The following is a 19,218-nucleotide window of genomic DNA, read 5'->3' as shown; positions in this document are numbered from 1 at the left end:
ACACCCGCCGGGCCGAGCGCTGGGCTCCCGCCCCAGAGCCCCGGTGCTTCCTGCCGTCCCCCCAGCCCACAGCGCTGGCATTACCCCCTCCACCGCCCTCCGTCCCGCTCCGGGGACCCCTGCCGCCCCGCCGCCCCCCCCCCCCCCCACACACACACCTGTGGTCCAGTCCTCGCTGAAGTGAGAGGCAGGAGGGGGGCGCCTGTCCTCAGGGTCCCTCAGAAGGACGAGTGTCTGGATTTGTCCTGATGAGGACCATCCGGGAATGTCATGTCGCTTTAAGTGGCTGAGAAGTGTGTTTAGTCGCCTGGGGTGTCCATAGTGTCCCCATGCGGGTCAGCGAGAAGGGAATGCGAGGACTCACATGTCATGTAGCTTGTTTACCTGGTTCAGTGGCTGCCCTCCCCAGCAGACGTTTGTTTTTTGTTTTTTGATTTTTGTTAATTTTTTTTTTATTGATTTCAGAGAGGAAGGGAGAGGGAGAGAGAGAGAAACATCAGTGGTGAGAGAGAATCATTGATCAGCTGCCTCCTGCACGCCCCACACTGGGGATCCAGCTGCAACCTGGCCTGTGGCCTGACCAGGAATCCAATGGTGACCTCCGGGTTCACAGGCCGGTGCTCAACCGCTGAGGCACGCCTGGTGGGCTGTTTTTTGTTTTCTTTATCCCGGATGATTCAGATGCAAACCACTGATGCCGCTAGAAAACGATGACTTGCATCACCTGCTCTGTGTGAACTGTGATTTTCTATGATTCTAGGATTTTATGTTCCTGCCACTCTCCCTGCTAATGCTGATACTGAAACTGTCCGAAGTGTCTCGGGGAGATCTGCATTCACAGGCCTTTACAAGGCAAGTCAGAGCAGATCCTCTAACTGCAGCCGCCCTTTTCCAGCTGAGTGAGCGTAAGCCGTTTGCAGGACTTCCTACCAGACTCCCTCCGGCACCAAGCATGTGGACAGCGCAGCCCGTCCAACTCCAGGAGCGGATCCTGCGTGGAGCATCACCAGGGTTTAGTGTAAGAAAAATGTTTTAAATAAAAGTTTTTTACAAGTTTGGGAGTAAGAGATTTAAACAGACTTTGTCTGTAAAGAGCCCCTGTAAACATTTTAGGTTTCCAGCCCATATGGTTTGTGTCAGGACGATACAACCACCTGCAGTTGTAGTGGGAAGCAGCCATAGACAATTCATGGAAGAACAGGTATGACTATATTCCAATAAAACTGTTTCAATATGTTATTATTTACTTCAGAGAGAGGAAGGGGGAGGGAGAGGGAAACATCGATGAGAGGAACATCCATCAGCTGCCTCCTACACACCGCCACGGGGGATCCAGTCAGCAACCTGGGCATGTGCCCTGACGGGGATCCAGCCTGCGACCTCCTGGTGCGTGGGATGGTGCTCAATGACACTTTATTTATGGGCACTGAAATTTTAATTTCATGTAATTTTTACACACCACAAAATGTTATTCTTTTGCTTTTCCCCCTACTACTTAAAAAAGTAAGAAACATTCTTAGCTTGCAGGCATACAAAAACGGGTAGTGGGCCACATGTGGCCAGACTGCCAGGCTGCTGACTCCCAGACTGTTTAACCTCTGCAGGTGATGCCCAGTGATGTCCAAACACTTGTGAATGGACTCGCCAAGAGCCCTTCGCAAGCCAGAAGAGAAGGACTGTATTTCAGGGAAAAGGACTACAATGCGTCCGGCAGATGACTGTTCCCTTTATGGTAAGTACTGAAGGTTTGAAGAACCCTAAGAAGAGAATTTGATTTCAGTTTTCTGTGTCCCTTCTGATCCTGACTGTACAACAGACTTGGCCCGTTACTGCAGTGGCAGTGTCTGCAATGTCTGAGACGGCGCTCTAGTGCCAGGCGAGCATATGCAAAAGCAAGCACTAACCGAGAGCCCGGTTTTGAGAAGTGTTTGTTCCTGAACCTGTCAACTAAACCTTGCCCGAACTGTCTCCCTCCCCTACAGTCCATCCTTCATATTCTACATCCTCCTTTCCAAAATAAAAAGTGCCTGAGTGGCTCAGTTGGTTGGAGCATCGTTCCATACGCCAAAAAGGTTGTGGCTTCAATCCCTGGTCAGGGCAACTGATCAATGTTTCTCTCTCTCTTTCTGTGAGTGTATGTGTGTGTCTTTTTCTGGCTCTCTCCCCCTTCCTCTCTGTCTAAAATAAGTAAAAACATATCCTCAGGTGAGGATGAAAAACATGATATCACCCTGTGCTCAAAACCTCTAGACTTTCTGTTGCCTATAAGGGTTTAAGGAGATGAAATTACATTTACTGGAAGCCCCATATTATACTTCGGCACGCTTCCTCCACATTATAAACTAGGTAGCCTCGTTGTACAGACGAGGAAACTGAGGCTAAGAAAGATCAGATACCTCTTCCACAGTCATGCAGCAGAAAACGGAGGTGCTGGGATTCAAGTCCGGAGCTGTCCAGTTCCAAAATGTATTATCTTTCTCGTTGGGATAGAGATATATTACCATCAATTGGGGAACTTTTTCAAAATACCCATGCTGTCATGACAACAGTCTGAAACTTTATGAGTAAAGACAACTAAATTAGTGGAACAAAGTCCAGAGTCCAAACACAAATGTATGAATATATGGCAGTCAGGAAATGGTGGAAAATAAAGCTGGAGCGTAACTGCTTGTCCTGTAATTAGAACCAAGAGAAGGAGAAAGAAATTCTTTTTGCATATGCTCTAGTGCCAGGAGAGCACATGCAAAATTTTGCAAGCACTAACCGAGAGCCCGGTTTTGAGAAATGTTTGTCCCTGAATCTGTCAACTAAACCTTGAGGTCCCTGCATGGACAGAGCAACTCCAAGGCTGATATCAGGCCCAGATGCAATGATAAATACCCCCTACCCTAGCACTGACCAGGCAGTGGAAACAGGACCCAAACTCCATCGGTCACCATGACTAAGGATTTTTGTCCTATACAGGGCGGGGCGAAGGAAAAGGAATTCCTGTGAGCCAGGCAGGCAGCTCGTTGGTATCTGCCGCAGTCTCCTTCCGTGTCTACACGTTTTTGAATAAAGATTTAATATGGAACTGGGAAATTATACCTATGAGAGTGGAGCTTAATAAACGGTATAAATTGAGTTTGTGTTTAGGTTTTCATGTAAACTGAACTTTCTAAAAATTTTTGGAGTCACATGAACACTCTTTTGAAATAGCAGAAGCCTCTACTTCTACTAGTAAGGAAAGCAGTAGATCATTCATTCTTCCGACAAATACTCACCGGTCTACGATGTGTGAGAACTATTTTAATAAATCAGGAAAGCACAGCTGGTCAGGATAGAGTCTCCGCCTCCCGGGCCTCTGTGCATGCTGTCCCATCTTCCTGAAATGTCCTTCTTTTCTGTTCCTGCCTCGTCACATCCAGTTGGCAAATTCCTAAAAACCTTTGGAGACCCGCGAGAGACCCTAGGCATCTCTCCCCTGTGCTGGGTATTTATGCAGACCTTGATTATCACTGCCATTATAGTTCTTTGTCTTCCTAGACTGTGAGCCCCTGGAAGGCAAGAATTGTGTGGTAATCATTCTCCTTTCTCTAGTACCCGAGATGGTGTCAGACGTGGAATAGGCGATGAATACGTTTGATGAACAAATAAATGAATGGCCCCTGCCTAACAGAATCAGGGAAGGCTCCGGAGAGCTGAATCTTAAAGGGTTAATTGAGAAATTAGGTGGCATCACAGAAACTATATATTCTTTCTTTTTATTTAGAGTCTCACATTTTTAATACTCCCATTGTCCTGTTGTGTATACCCATCACACACAAAAGTGGTTCTTAACTATCAGCAATTTTGCCACCCCCACTCCCACCACCACCACCCCACCCCCGCCTCCCGGGATATCAGGCAATGTTTTGTAGGCTTTTCATGTTTCTTGACTGGGGCGGAGGGGCGGGGGGCAGGAGGTAGAGCGGGGAATGGAGACCAAGGATGCTGCTAAACATCCCACAGTGCACAGGGCAGTCTTTCTTTTTTTCTTCTTTTTTTTTTTTGTGCAGTAAGTTCTTTATTAGTCTTTGCTATCAATGATTGGAGAGCCTCCTAATATGAGAGGCTTGATTTGTCCTCTTGAGCTGCCTCCTGGTAGATGAGTAAACCTGGCACTGGGAATCCAACAGCTCTCTACTGGTGAGCCTTCTGGTCACAATTACCCTAAATGATGTTTCCTTAGCTGGAATTCCTTCTAGCAGATGATGCCAACTGTTGTCTTGAATTTTCTCCAAGGAATCTCAGAGTTGCAGAAAAATAACCAGTTCAACTATTCACAGGCTTCTGGGCTGCGTTAGGTGTGGTTCTGTCTTGAGAAAGGTTTGAATTCAAATGTTCTGTTAAGTTTCTTCTTAATTCAGGATTCCTTGGTGATTATTCCAGTGCTCTGATTCACTTGAACACTTCTCTCTATTTGACACTGATGTTGCTTTGCTTTTGTTGCCATGTCCATTCTGTGTCCTCATTAGAGAGCAGCATCTTGGGGGCCCAGTAAAGTATTCTGGGTTGTGGGTTTGCTCCCTGCCCCTGGTAGGGGTGTTTGCAGGAGGGCAGTCTTTCACAACGAAGAATTATCTAGTCCAGAATGTCAATAATGTACAGCTTTTAACCAGCCCAAATCATCTCTTCAAGCAGCATGGGGGGGCGGGGAGGGGGGGGGGGGGCAGGGCACTTCCTTCTCCCCAGAAAACAGGTGGGAGAGCAGAAGTGATCAGGACCTCAGGACTGCTTTTACTTTCCCTTTTCCCGATGATTCCTCTCTCAGCACCACACTGCTTACCCATCCTACTCGGGACTCCAGATGCCTGGCCACAGGCAGGGCAGGATGCCAGACCCACAGTGCAAATGGGCTAAAAGCCTGGCCTGACTGGGAAATGGACCGACGTGGGGTCTAGTTCCCTAGAGAGAGTGAAGCTTTCTCTTCTTTCAGCGAGAGCTGGGAGCAGCATTTCCTGCCAAACCCAGAGAAAGACTAGTTTCCAGAGACTCCAAGGGAAAGGAAATCCCATTTGCTGTCACCAGCTTTGCATTTTAAAGAGGGAAGGAGGAAACGGAAGGGAGGGAGAGGGCTGGTCCTGGTCTGCCCCACCCCTCGCGCACTGCCCCGCTGCCCTGACTCCAGGTCGACAGTTCGCTGCCAAGCAGTCCCAGGACTCCGGGTTCGGGTTCGGCTCTCAGGATCCACAGAGATCACAGGACCACGCAGGCTGTCTGGAGCCGCCGAGAGTTCTGAGCAGGTAACTCACTGGGGCGCCGGGCCAGTGACCGCCGGCGGGATGGGGAGGGGGGAAGTTTGTCCAACTCCGAGGGAGTGGAATTTGCCTCGTGCTCTTCCGTGTTGTCCTGCTCTGCAGCTTTCGCCCGGTAAGACCATCCCTGCTTCATTCGCCCTGTCTCAGTCTGTGCCCTCTGTGTGGGGTCCGTCTGGATCAGCTGGGCCCTCAGAGGAAGGAGGGGGAGAGGGGAGGGGGGGGGGACCTCTCGGAGATGGACGAGGGGCCCTGCAGCTTGGCCGAGGGCGCTGTGCTCCTGTTACCGCACTGAAGGGCTCCGTTTGCCTGTGCGCATAAAGTCCAGAAAGACACAACAGGAGTTTGCAGCCGGGAAAGTAAGGATTCATTAAGGAGATGGCACCATGCCCAGAGTCACAGGGAGTTCATGCTCAAACCTGGCTCTCTGATGGTTTCCAGGGGATGAACAGGAGAAAACCCATTAGTCATGGTGACGGATGGAGTTTGGGTCCTGGTCTCTACTGATTGGTCAGTGCTAGGGGAATTGATCATCGCATCTGGTCCAGATGTCAGCCTTGGAGTTGCTCTGTCCCATTTCGCAAGGGTTTGCTCTGCATGTGATCCCTGCATCTGGTCCTGATGGTGAGTCAGGCACTAGGTGAGACCAGTTTGAGTCAAAGCTGAAAATTAAAAAATGAAAGGCCAGATGCAAGAAAATAAGGTTTCTGGGCAGTTCCACCAGTGACACGCTGGGTGGGGACTCCAACTCGCAGGGAGTGGAATTTGCCTCGAGCTCTTCAGTATCTCCCTGCTCCGCAGCATCCACCCCGTAAGGCCAGGGCTGCTTCATCCACCCTGTCCCAGAGCGTGTCCTCTCTGTCGGTCTGCCTGGACTGGCAGGGACCTCAGAGGAAGGAGGGCCCGGGTGGGCATGGGGGGCAGACCTAGAGGAGACCTGGCAAAGGAATGCCAGTGGCAGGGGCTGGCCCGCAGGGGCCCTGCATGGGCTTGGGCGCTGCATTCCTATTATCAGACTGAAGGGGTCCATTTGCCTGCACATGTCAAAGCCCAATAAGACACAAACAGGAGTTTGCAGCCAAGCAAGTAAGGATTTATTAAGGAGATGGTGCCATTCACGGAGTCACGTAGCTCATGCTCAAAGACCTGACTCCCCATGACTTTCAGGGGGTGGATTATACAGGTGGGGCAAAAGTAGGCTGTGAGTAAGCGAAACAGAGTTTGTTCTTGTGTCACTATTTAATTATTGCATGATTTTCCATCTGAACTCTAATTCTACCTTTGCCCCACCCTGTATAGGACAAAAATCCTTAGTCATGGTGACCAATGGAGTTTGGGTCCTGTCTCCACTGCGTGGTCAGTGCTAGGGTAGAGGGTATTTATCATTGCATCTGGGCCTGATATCAGCCTTGGAGTTGCTCTGTCCATTATTGAAAGTGATTGTCCTGTGGGATTGTCCCACTTTCCTGTGTCCAAAGCTAAAACACAACTGAGGCCAAGATGTTGTGTTTCCCTCTGTCTCAGTAGTCATAGACCCAGGACCTTGCTCCTAAGACTCCTAGTTGCTAAGCAGAACGTCATTGTCCTGGTGGCTTAAAGATTCAGCAAAGGAGAGGTTGGTGGGTGGGTCAGGGCACTAGGTGAGGCCAGTTTGAGTCAAAGCTAAAAACTAAAACTAAAAGGCCAGGTTAAAGCAAATAAGGTGTCTGCCCTAACTCCTGGATGGCCTCCTGAGGCTCCCTGCCTCGCTGTGCTCTGTGTCCTCAGGAAACATGTTAGCCGTGCACTTTGACCAGCCGGGAGGACCAGAAAACCTCTACCTGAAGGAGGTGCCCAAGCCCAGCCCAGGAGAGGGAGAAGTCCTCCTGAAGGTGGCAGCCAGTGCCCTGAACCGGGCCGACATTCTCCAGGTACTCGGGGGCCAGGGCGGGACTCCAGAGCCTCCAATAAACATTCAGACCGATAAGGAGTAACCTAGGGCACTGCCAATAACACTCATGGTGAGGTTATGCTGGGGGTGCCGAGTCCTGGAACCATAAAATCTCCTTTGTTTACACAAAATGCAGGGATACAGTATTAGCAAAGCAGAATTCACCCCGAGTTAACCCGTAGTCTGCTCAGGCTTCCAGAGAAGGAGAAGGGGTTTACAGTTTGTTGAGCAGGGGTGTCTGGTAGGCCATGCTCTATTCATTTACTCCACAGGCAACCCGGTTTACCATTTGTATTCCACAGGTAAAGAAACTGAGGGTCCGAGAGGTTAATTATCCAAGACCACAACACGAACCATCCCGGGAGCTGTGATTAAAATTGAGGTCCTTGTGGCTCCAAAGTCTGCTCTCCTTCCATTTTGAGGGTCCCGGAGTGGGCAGGGAGCAGCACTCAGAATTTCTGTCCGTCCGCTATCTGGATGGATGGTAGGGGTATTTGAGAAATGTACACCAAAATCACCGGGGCATTTTCCCAAAATGAACGTGACTGGGACCCAGGCATTTCCCTGCCTAGGCCTCAGTTTCTCCATTTGTAAAACAGGGTTTAGATGAGAGAAAAAGCTAAGGATCTTACTAATGTGACATCCACTGATTATGTGATCTACCATCTCTTATTTGTATGAAACAAATGATCTCTCCTCTCTTTTTTCCTACATTAAAAAAACCTGACTTTATCCTGAATTTTCTATCGGAAAAAAAGGGAGATGGCTATTGGAAGAGGGCAAGGATGGTGACACAGATTTCTGATCATGCTTACCACTTAGTGTAATTTACTCTCTGCAGAGACAAGGACAATATGCACCACCCCCAGGAGCCAGCGATATTTTGGGAATCGAGGCATCTGGACACGTGGCAGAGCTGGGGCCTGGCTGCCAGGGGCACTGGAAGATCGGGGACCCAGCCATGGCTCTGCTGCCCGGCGGGGGTCAGGCTCAATATGTCACTGTCCCTGAAGGGTTCCTCATGCCCATCCCAGCAGGACTGACTCTGCCCCAGGCTGCAGCCATCCCAGAGGCCTGGCTCACTGCCTTCCAGCTGTTACATCTCGTGGGTGAGGAGCTTCCACACCCCACCCCCTGCTCCATGCTCACTCCATACAAATGTGTTCAATTCCTTCCTGACTTGGCCACCTCCAAACCCAGTAGTCCTCCAGGGCAGCTTTGTCCTGTCCTGGCCACTGAGCCACACCCAAACCCAGCATCTCACCCTACTGTATCACCTGTAGGGTCAGGTCCTCACACCATGTTAGCAATGGCTTGATAGTTGAGGCTGAAAATCACGGTTATCAGATAGGAGGCCTGAATAGCACTGGATGTGCACATCTCCACACTGTTGGCCACCAGTCACCCCAGCTTCTCAAAGTCGTGCTGAGCTTCTCTCTGGGAGCCCCAGTGCAGCAGAAGGAGCCATCCAGTCGACTCTTATTCCTCCCCAGTCCCACTGAGGCCTGCCAAAGGTCATGTGAGGGAGCCCGAGACCTTTAGGGAGCTCAGTGTACCTAGGAAGACAGAATGTGCACAAGAATTAGACAACCATAGAGTTCAGGAGGGTGGCTCTGTCTCTAACGACAAAGCTCGAGATGGGAAAGGTTGGTGTGGGCACAGGGGTCAGGGAGGCTTTCTGGAAGAGAAGGGTGGCTAGAGCTGTGATGGACAGAGGACAGCCACAGTGACCTAAGACAGAGTGTCTTTTACTTTCTTAGAAAGAAAAGTGAGATTGGCTACTCTGCTCAGACACGAAGGATGACAATTACCACTTGTGAATAAACGAGGCCGGGACTAAATTGTGGTGGCTTTGAATTGCAGGCTGTATGGACTTGATACAAAAAGTCAATTGAGAGCCACGTTACACTCTGGGGACAAAGTGGCAATGAGAACTCCATTTTAGGAGGAGCCTGGTGGCTGGTGTGTAGTGCCTGGATTAGTGAGATCAGCTGGAGGCCAGTTTCAGCTTCTGGAGGTGACAGTGGGAATGGTGGTTATTCTTACTCATTCAGGTATAGGTCAGAGATATGTGTTTTGATGTTATTTCAGGTAAAACAAATTACAGGTGGGGCTGCTAATAACTTGCAAAAAGGTGTTTTCCACTTTGACCAGAGGCAATAAGAAAAAAGAACTATCAATATGTTCTCTAAAGAAGGCAAGACATTTGGCATTTAGTTGTCTCTGGGCCAGGTGATCATGGTAGAAGATGCCTGTGTGGACAATGTGTAGCAGTTGCAAAGTAACGAGCATGGTTTCTGTACTTCTGTCACAGGAAAAGTTCAGGCCGGAGACTCTGTGCTAATCCATGCAGGAGCAAGCGGGGTGGGCACAGCTGCCATCCAACTCGCCCGGATAGCTGGAGCTATTCCTCTGGTCACAATTGGCTCCCAGGACAAGCTTCAAATGGCAGAAAAACTTGGAGCAGCTGCTGGATTCAATTACAAAGAAGAGGATTTTTCTGAAGCAGCGATGAAATTCACCAAAGGTAAACAACAGCTTCTGCAGCTCAGCAGGAATATCAGAAGTGATTACATAAAATCCTGGCCAGCCTCAAGGCCAGTGCTCCAGATCTGTCTGGCCTCTGCTAAATGCACCACAGCTGCCCTGGCCAAGTTCTGGTACTCTAGTGTTGGACCTTTGAAGACAGTTTGCATGTGCATTCTTGTGGTCTGATTCACATACATTTTAGAAACTGGATAATCAATCACGCAGAGTTGGCCCAGAATGACCCAGGACCTCTTATTCCCAACCAGCCGTACACAGTGTGTTGAGAGGAGACATGGGGCAGAGACCATTTTGGGAGGTGGTCATAGTAGGTAGTGTTTCGAAGGCAGTTTCCTAAATGGATGAGCCTCTATGTTCCAAAGCCAAATATGAATATTTTTGCCACTTCCCTTTCCATATGAGTCAAAAAGGAGAGATGACACCAAAGCTACAGTTAAAACAACCCAGTACTGAGGCTTCTTAACTCAGGTGTGTACTACCAGCCTGCCCTATAGGCTGGAGTGGACCTCTCTGGTTCTGTTCTCACTCATGCCCAGGTGCCAGAGGGTTTTCTACTTATGTGGGGGTTGGAAAAATACCAGAGCATGGGGTTGCCCCATTTCCCTCTTGGTGTGGCTAGAGGTCATAAGAGATAAACTATTTCAAGCACGGATGGCAGAGTTCAGCTACCTAAACTCCATTTACAACGTTTCTATAAGCAGTGTTTCTAGTTCCAATGTATAGGTTTACCACTTGTGCCTGTATTTATTCATAGCCACACATCCACAAATATACTCTGGGAATATTATTTGGCATCAAGCCTTCTGTGTCTGACTAGCATAAACTGTGTTTCCTGTGGAAGGTGCTGGAGTCAACCTTATTCTAGACTGCATAGGAGGATCCTACTGGGAGAAAAACGTCAACTGCCTGGCTCTCGATGGCCGCTGGGTTCTCTATGGTCTGATGGGGGGACCTGACGTCAATGGGCCTCTGTTGTCGAAACTACTTTTTAAACGAGGAAGTCTGGTCGCCAGTCTGCTGAGATCTAGGGACAAAAAGGTGAGTGATGAGTGAAAACTGTTACCCAGAGCAATGCGACTCATTTTCATAACCCCAGAGAAGGGGAGATTTGGCACATCTTAAGTTAGGGAGCCTGTGGAGAAACCTGCCCCTCTGTGGGTAAACAGTTAACCCAATTTCACAGAACTAATTAACATTGGTCAACATCTTAGAAGGAGGGTAGAAAACACTTCATAGATGAGACCTGGGGAGATTCTCTAACAAAGCACTGACCATATTTGGAAATACTTTTGATAGTTCCAAGACTGTTTTTGCAAGGCAGAACTGTTCTCAGTATGCTAAGAAAGCTTCTTAGGTAAGGAACCCTCTACCTCAGCCTGAAATCTCTGCGTGCCAGCTTTGGGAATGTTTCCCAGCATAAGGTTTCACATAACGGGGGGAGCAGAGCTGAAACATCCCTTTTGAGCTGAGTCTATGTAAGACCCGTCTGTGGCTGCCTCCTATTTGAAATCTTTATTTTAAAAGTCCTTCGGCTGTCAGTGACACTTGTATTTTACTCCAGGCTGCAGCCCTTACCGGGTTACACATTTGGGGGCATGCACATACATGCTGGTAACGGAGGGGTTAGGTATCCCTGTGTGCTTTTGCAAATGGGTACACTTTTCAGAGAGACCACAAAGGCTAAGCAGGATGGGGAGTAGCAAGGTCAGGCTCTGTCCAGGCTGATGGTCTCTTTTCCGTATCTTACTTAGTACAAGCAAATGATGGTGAAGGCTTTTACGGAGCAAATTGTGCCCCACTTCTCCATGGAGGGCCCCCAAGGTCTACAGCCGGTTCTGGACAGAATCTACCCTGTGGCTGAAATCCAAGAGGCCCACAAGTACATGGAGAGTAATAAGCACATGGGCAAAATCGTCCTGGAGCTGCCCCAGTGAAGGAGGAGGGGGCACTCGAGGAAAAGGGTGCCTCAGACCTTCCCAGAGCGAATCGGGTGAAAATTGTCTGAACGCAGACAAGAGACGGGCTGCTACTCCACGCCCACCTGGAACCCACTGGGCCTTCCCCGGCCTCGTCAACTGATCTGTGTAAAGCTGGTCTAAGGAAATAAAGAGTGAAGGGAAGCCGGCTCTCTGTGCTTGGCGTGCGCGCGGCCGGAGGCCCACAGGGCGGGGACGAGGTGGGAGAAGGGATGGGCGGGGCGGGGAGGAGGTGGAAGGGATGGGATGGGCGGGGCGGGGAGGAGGTGGGAGATGAGATGGGCGGGGCGGGGAGGAGGTGGAAGGGATGGGATGGGCGGGGCGGGGGACGAGGTGGGAGATGAGGTGGGCGGGGGACGAGGTGGGAGATAAGGTGGGCGGGGCAGGAACAAGGTGGGAGATGAGGTGGGCGGGGCGGGAAGGGGACCAGGTGGGAGGTGAGGTGGGCGGGGCGGGGAGGGGACCAGGTGGGAGGTGAGGTGGGCGGGGAGGGGAGGGGACCAGGTGGGAGATGAGATGGGCGGGGCGGGGAGGGGACCAGGTGGGAGTGGGATGGGCGGGGCGGGGACCAGGTGGGAGGTGAGATGGGCGGGGCGGGGACGAGGTGGGAGATGAGATGGGCGGGGCGGGGACGAGGTGGGAGATGAGATGGGCGGGGCGGGGACCAGGTGGGAGATGAGATGGGCGGGGCGGGGAGGGGACCAGGTGGGAGATGAGATGGGCGGGGACCAGGTGGGAGATGAGGTGGGCGGGGCGGGGACGAGGTGGGAGGTGAGGTGGGCGGGGCGGGGACCAGGTGGGAGATGAGATGGGCGGGGCGCGAACGAGGTGGGAGATGAGATGGGCGGGGCGGGGACCAGGTGGGAGATGAGGTGGGCGGGGCGGGGACGAGGTGGGAGAAAGGATGGGTGGGGTGGGGAGGAGGTGGGAGACGGCAAGCGTCGCGGCGGGGATTAGAGGAGAGGCCGGGTCAGCAGACGCCCAACCTCCAGGGGCTGCGCCAGGGTTCCAATGCGGAGACAGAACCCTGTAGCACTGCCAGGGGCCCGGGACCCCGCACACATCCCCGCACCGCCGCGCGCCCAGCAGCCGGGTCCTTCAGCCAGGCCCGCCCCCTTCCAGAACGCACCTGCGAATAGCCCCAGCTCTAGTCCCTCTCCTCAGGTCCCGCCCCCTCCGGCAACTTCCTCCGCTCAGGGCCACCCTGACAGGAACACCGCCCCTCCTGCAGCCCAGGCCCCGCCCCTTCAGCCGGAGCCCGGAAGCGCCTCGGGCCCTCGCCTTTCAACCTTCCGGCCTCCTCGCCGACTCCGGCTCGTTTCGCCCCGGTACTGCGTCAACACGTCTGCACGTGAGACGCGGGGTTCCTGCGCGTTGTAACAGCTTCCGGCGGAGCCTGAGTGTTGATGTCCCGCGTCCGAGGCTAAAAGCTGAGCGAGCTCAGGAGGAATAAGGGGGAATTCTAGTGTCTGCCGCGGTAACCTCGTCAGCCCGCCAAGATGGCGATGCAAGCGGCCAAGAGAGCGAACGTAAGTATCGGGGAAGTTGCCGAGGAGGGGAAGGACTTCGCTGTGCACTCGCGGCGGCGTGGGTCAGGGCATTCCTGGCCCTTCCCCGTTCCCAGGCCGGGGGAGCCCAGAAGTGACCGGGCTGCCGGAGGGAAGTCCAGCCTGGCCTGGTCCTGGAGCCACGTCTCCGCCCCCACCCCCTTTGGGAGTTCTCCGTCCGTCTCTTATCCTAGTGTCAGCGACAGTGTTAGCCCGACAGCCTTTGTGGCCTCCCCTTCAGCCTGGCGTCTGCATCTTCTCGGCTTAGAGGTCAATAGCACAGATAAGTCCCCGATAAATAACTTAATAGTCCACAGGCAACGAGAGCCTGAGAGTCTTCGCATCACGGAGCTTTTTTGGATCCTTCATGGGCTTTTTAATTTAATTTTTTATTTGTTTCATCGATTTTTTTAGAGGGGAGGGGTGGGGGAGAGAAAGAAACATCGATTTGTTGTTCGACTTATCTATGCTGTCATTGTATGTGCCCTGACCGGAGATGGAACCACAATCTTACCTTGGCTTATTGGGATGACGCTGTAACCAACTAAGCTACCCGGCTGGGGCACATCCTTCATGTTTTGATTCAACAACATTTTTAAGCCTCTGCGATGTACCAGACTTGCGAGATAGGAAACAATTCATCAGTTATATTAATTGAAAAGCTACCAGGTGCTTGTCTAGGTGTTGGAGATGCAGCAGTGACTAAAACAAAAAGCCCGGCTGCTTACATCCTTACGTTAGAGAGGAGGGCGCTATGGAACCCTAAAAAAAAAGTCAAAAAAGTGTTCAACTCTAAGGTGCTGAAAGGTATAGTAAGACGAGGACAGATAATTGGACATGGTGATGTGGAGACTTTTGGTGACTTTGATGATTTTCATTTCAGTGGATGAAAACAGTAGTGGTGGGGTGAAATGGAGGATGGGAGTTTCAGAAAGAGGAGACAGTTCTTTCCACAAGTTTTCATGTAGACAGGGAGAAGATCAATTAGGTGATAGCTGGCTTTTCCTTTTTAAGATGTGTGATACAAGGTGTATTTGTAGGCCAGTGGGAATGATGATCTAGTAAGTGGGAGAAACTGATGGTGTAAGAGAAAGATGGGTTAAGTTCAGGAGTGGTTTGGAGTAGATGAGGGGTTGGCATTGTACTGAGAGGGAAAGTGGGTACATATGGATGAATGTAGATTGGCAGGTTTGGTAACATGAATATAACGTACTTACCATTTGGTCATATCTTTTGTTTCCAGTAAGCAAGAGCCAAGGTCATCTCTCAGTATGGGCAGGGAAGAGAATACACAGCCCAGCTCAGACATTAGAGGGTGTGGGGGTGGTAAGGTGTGAGGAGAGAAGAGCAGTTTGAGAAAGCAGATATATATGTAATTGACAGTGTTGATCATCTGTTTGAACTTATCCTTGAATCTTAAAATCTAAACTTTATTGTACGTACTTGTTTAGCATTTGTCACCACTACTAGTTTGAGGGCAGGGAATAGGTATATTATTCTTGGATTTATACAACACAGCTTAGTGCCTGAAATAGTTGCCAATTTAATAAGTAGTGAGCAAATTAAAGACTATTATGTAATGTTCATAAGGAGCACAGAATCTAGGTGGGATATATATATATTTGAGAGTCGTCAACTCAGTGTGGAAATCATGTGTGTGGTAAAGAGACTGTAGAGTTTGGGGGGTACATGAAGGATCAAGACAAGAAGTCTAAAGATAAAACTCATTGGAAGAGCCCATTTTAATGGCAAAAAAAAGACTGAGGAGAACTAACTAGCCAGAGTTAGGAGAAAGCCACGGAGATATTGCCAGAGGCTCAGAGGAGTTCCGTATGATTCGAATTGGACGCTGCAAGTAAAAAGTGTAGTAAAAGCACTCTCATCCGAGTTTTGCATTGGAAGCTACCTTGTGGTAGATTGGTGAGTGTCAGTGAAGTAAAGAGTATGAGACAGTAACTATAGACTTCCTCTTTCCAGATGCTTGACTGAAGAAGAAAAAGAGAGCAAGATAGAATAATAGAGAGCTAATAAGTTTGGGGAATGCAGCAACCTTGTCCTTTTTCCTTCACTGTGTGATCCTGATACTACTAACCTGGTGAATATGTAAAGAAGGTGCTCAGTAGCCCTAGCCGGTTTGGCTCAGTGGATAGAGTGTTGGCCTGCGGACTGAAGGATCCCGGGTTCGATTCCGGTCAAGGGAACATGCCTGGGTTGCAGGCTGGGTCTCCAGTGGGGGCCATGCAGGAGGCAGCCAATCAGTGATTCTCATCATTGATGTTTCTCTCTCTCTCTCCCTCTACCTTCCTTTCTGAAATCAATAAAAATTTTATTTTTTTAAAAAAAAGGTGTTCAGTAAATATTTTTGAATGAATGAAAAGGGAGCCAAATAAGTTTTTTTTTTTTTTTCTGTCATGATGGCAGTACATAAGCAAACTGCTCACCCGAGGAATGAAACAAACCAGTCGTATTGGCAGTCAAATATAAATAAATGATAAATGTATTGACTGAAAGCCTAGGTTTGGTAGTAGCCCCTTATTCCTACTAATAGTCTTCCCTATAATCAGTGCCCAGTTGCTTTTCCAAAGAGCATGCCGTTTTCAGTATAGCAGATTATAATTTTTAGTCTTGGCTTTATTTGTTTACTATTTTTTATTGTGAGACTTTCTTGTTCATTATGAGAATTTTTTAAACAGTAGCATTCTTTCTCCTAATTATGACAATACATATTTCTCATTTTAGATTCGACTTCCACCTGAAGTAAATCGGATTTTGTATATAAGAAATTTGCCTTACAAAATCACAGCTGAAGAAATGTATGATATATTTGGGAAATACGGACCTATTCGTCAAATCAGAGTGTGAGTTTACTGAAACTTTTGAAATGTCATTTAAATAAAATGATTGCATAATCTATAACCTTGGAATTATAGCTGACAAGCTGGCCTAGAGCCTCCGAGGCTAATTGAAGTCAGGGAAATGAGATTATTTTCCTTTTTTTTTGTTTGTTTGTTTGTTTGTTTGAAAAGGGGAACTACCTACTGAGGGCCTTATGATCCAGCTCAATGAGAGCCACTAATTGTGAAGTTACTGAGAGCATGAATAATTTGAAGGGTCTGGAAAGAAAGAAAGGAACTAACATTTATTGCACACCTGCTATTTGTAAAGTCAGAAACTATGCTGCTATTGTATGCATTAACTGATTTTTTCAACAATCTTCACTGTCTCTTTTACTGACTGCAGAATTTCTGAATAAACCGAGTAAATGGATATAAAAGTAACTGAGAAAAATGATATTTTTTCCAACTACAGCTTTCTGTGGAAGATTTAAAAGTATAGGGAACCCTTTCCCTGATCTGCTCTTTAAATGAAAATAAATATTTTTTAAAAGAAAAACTCCATTCAGACATTGCTGACTAATAGGAGCCATCACTCCTTAATACTGTACTTTCCAGTGTAAGACTGAAAATTGATTCTTAGTATGAGAAGTAGGAAAGACTAGAACATGAAGATTATGACAAAGTTTCAAACTAGTTTTTTTGCTGTTACTGGTTAGGCAGCTATATTAGTATTCTTGACATAACAGTAAGTTTAACCTATAGCTATTTCACTTAAAAACAAAAATTACCTAATTCAAGAAATTACAGGATTATCCAGCATACCCTTCCATAAGGTTTATTTCCTGTAATGGTTTTCAGGTAAATATTTGTTTAATTAAGTCTGCTTCAACTCTGCAGGGGGAACACACCTGAAACTAGAGGAACAGCTTATGTGGTCTATGAGGACATCTTTGATGCCAAGAACGCGTGTGATCACCTGTCCGGATTCAACGTTTGTAACAGATACCTCGTGGTTTTGTACTATAATGCCAACAGGGTAAGTATAGCACAGTTCTCGTCCTGGGGGAGCCCATACAGGAGTTCCTGCAGAACTGCACCATTAGGGGAGATGGGTACTCTGAGCTCCATTCTGGCTGGAGTGGAATTCATTGGACCATAGATTGGTAACTGTTAACTTTGGCACTTACCACATTTTCAGGCATTTCAGAAGATGGACACAAAGAAGAAGGAAGAACAGTTGAAGCTTCTCAAGGAGAAATATGGCATCAATACAGATCCACCAAAGTAAACACTTTCTGCATTTTTATTTTGGACTGAGAACCCATGAATCAACACCCTACCCTTTTTCAATTTTAATACTGAGGATTGCAGTTTCTTGAGCTTCAGAATGACGTGCTGGAAACTTTGATACATGTTAGAATATATTGTTAGTAAACGTGTAGCTTTTTGTAAAACATGTCAGTGTTTTCTCTTGAATTTTCCCCTCCTGTTTGGTACTGGGGTGGAGGTTAGGGGAAATAGCAGTTGAACCATCTCAAGAATGCTGTGGTGGTAGGTGGTCCTAGGGACTGAGCTTCTTGAGCAGAGAGCTTTTTGTATTCTTAGTGCCTCCAGTGTGCAATCCAGAGCTTAGCCATCAGGGAACTTGTGAGAGGGTCGTCATTTATTGAATGGCTATTAATAATGAAATCTTCATAATAACGCAGTGTAGGTAGTATCTCCATTTTGCAGATAAGGAAATCAAAGCTCATCATGTTGGTTGAATGGATAAAATGCTTACATTAAGAAGTTGCTGTAACATCAACCAGTTATTAACCATGCCAGTATATTTGAATAATAATTTACGGTTAACCAAAAGACCTTTGTTGATATGGGTACCCTTGTGTTTAGAACAGAGGTCTATTCTAGAAATGGCCAAACAACAGCACATTGTTAGAAATTTGAGAGCAAGCAGCCTGGGTCGTGTTGGTTGTTTCATGTATGAGATTGTATTAATGTAGTCTTTCTGTTTAGTTAATAAGTGTCTGTGTATATTTTGGACTTTAGTTTATATTATATCTTTGCTATACAAAAATATGTGATGCTTATTATAATCATGAGTTCTCATGGCATGGAAATAGTACGGTTATTACCACATTCATCATAGTCTGGCAGCCTGGAGGAGATAGCTGTAATTTTCTTTTTATAGTTTAGGTATAAACCAAATGGAAAAACATGGGCTAATTGTATTGTATATATATAAACATAAAACTATAACCCAAAACCAACTTGAAGGGTACAAGAACTAAATCATTTAACTGGACATACAGCATCTCTTCTACTTTTAAATGCACTTAGCTTTGAAATCTATCATTACTTTAAGAAAACAGGCTATTATATCCTTTTGTACTATCTTCTCAAAGCCTACTATTGAAAATGAGGAAATAATTGTCTTCTTTACTTATGTCTGAGTGCTTTTTGAAAGCACTGTAAGTCATTTCTAAGGGCAGGCATATGACAAAGGAGCCACAGCTGTAATTTTCTTATGAATGCTTTTGTGAATTCCGTATCAATTATTGTAATGCATGATGTGCCTTTAGGTATTTACAAATTTAAAACTAATTTTCTAAAAGACATTTTGTAAGAGGAAAACAAATTAGACTTACAGTATGATGTGTCTAAGTGGCAGACTGGCTTGCCAATAGTGTAGTTGTTTGAAATTAACAACAAGGGGAAATTCCTATTGACAATTATGGCCAGCCCATCATTTGGATTCATATATCTGTTAGCTGAATTTCGTGATCTTGAGATTTTTCTAAAGTCTCTGTAACTGTTTGGCAATTTTGTGGCCTGTCCCAGTTAAGATATAAGAACTTTAATTTAGTGGACAAATATTGAGGACCTGCTCAGTGCCAGGTCTGTGTATGCTAAGACGCTGAGGATACAGTTACAATTCGCCCTCTGTACTAGGCATCGAAGGCTCAGTTTTTCAAACTGCTTTTATGGGTGCAAGGAATGATTGTGTCCGTGCACATGTATGTACACACACGTCTGTCAGAACTGCTTTACATTCTTCAAGGTTAAATTTCTAGTTTCTAAGAAAGATGTTGTATGACTCGAGGATGT

General features: G+C 47.7%; 2 protein-coding genes across 2 annotated transcripts; both read left to right on the top strand.

Annotated features, from left to right (window-relative positions):
- Positions 1 to 795: 795 nt before the first annotated feature.
- Positions 796 to 11,873, top strand: TP53I3 (tumor protein p53 inducible protein 3). The gene is made up of 8 exons (XM_054728313.1): positions 796 to 1,018; positions 1,605 to 1,732; positions 5,150 to 5,264; positions 7,044 to 7,186; positions 8,048 to 8,315; positions 9,521 to 9,733; positions 10,595 to 10,791; positions 11,505 to 11,873. The coding sequence occupies exons 4-8, from the start codon at positions 7,049 to 7,051 to the stop codon at positions 11,685 to 11,687; spliced, it is 999 nt and encodes a 332-aa protein (XP_054584288.1). The 5' UTR covers positions 796 to 1,018; positions 1,605 to 1,732; positions 5,150 to 5,264; positions 7,044 to 7,048; the 3' UTR covers positions 11,688 to 11,873.
- A 1,123-nt stretch (positions 11,874 to 12,996) lies between these two features.
- SF3B6 (splicing factor 3b subunit 6) lies at positions 12,997 to 17,569 on the top strand. Its single transcript, XM_008162374.3, has 4 exons — positions 12,997 to 13,258; positions 16,016 to 16,134; positions 17,011 to 17,149; positions 17,312 to 17,569. The coding sequence occupies exons 1-4, from the start codon at positions 13,229 to 13,231 to the stop codon at positions 17,399 to 17,401; spliced, it is 378 nt and encodes a 125-aa protein (XP_008160596.1). The 5' UTR covers positions 12,997 to 13,228; the 3' UTR covers positions 17,402 to 17,569.
- The last annotated feature ends 1,649 nt before the right edge of the window (positions 17,570 to 19,218 follow it).

Source organism: Eptesicus fuscus, chromosome 16 (genome assembly GCF_027574615.1).
Source record: "Eptesicus fuscus isolate TK198812 chromosome 16, DD_ASM_mEF_20220401, whole genome shotgun sequence".
NCBI lineage: Eukaryota > Metazoa > Chordata > Mammalia > Chiroptera > Vespertilionidae > Eptesicus > Eptesicus fuscus.
This window is presented reverse-complemented; position numbering and strand designations above follow the sequence as displayed.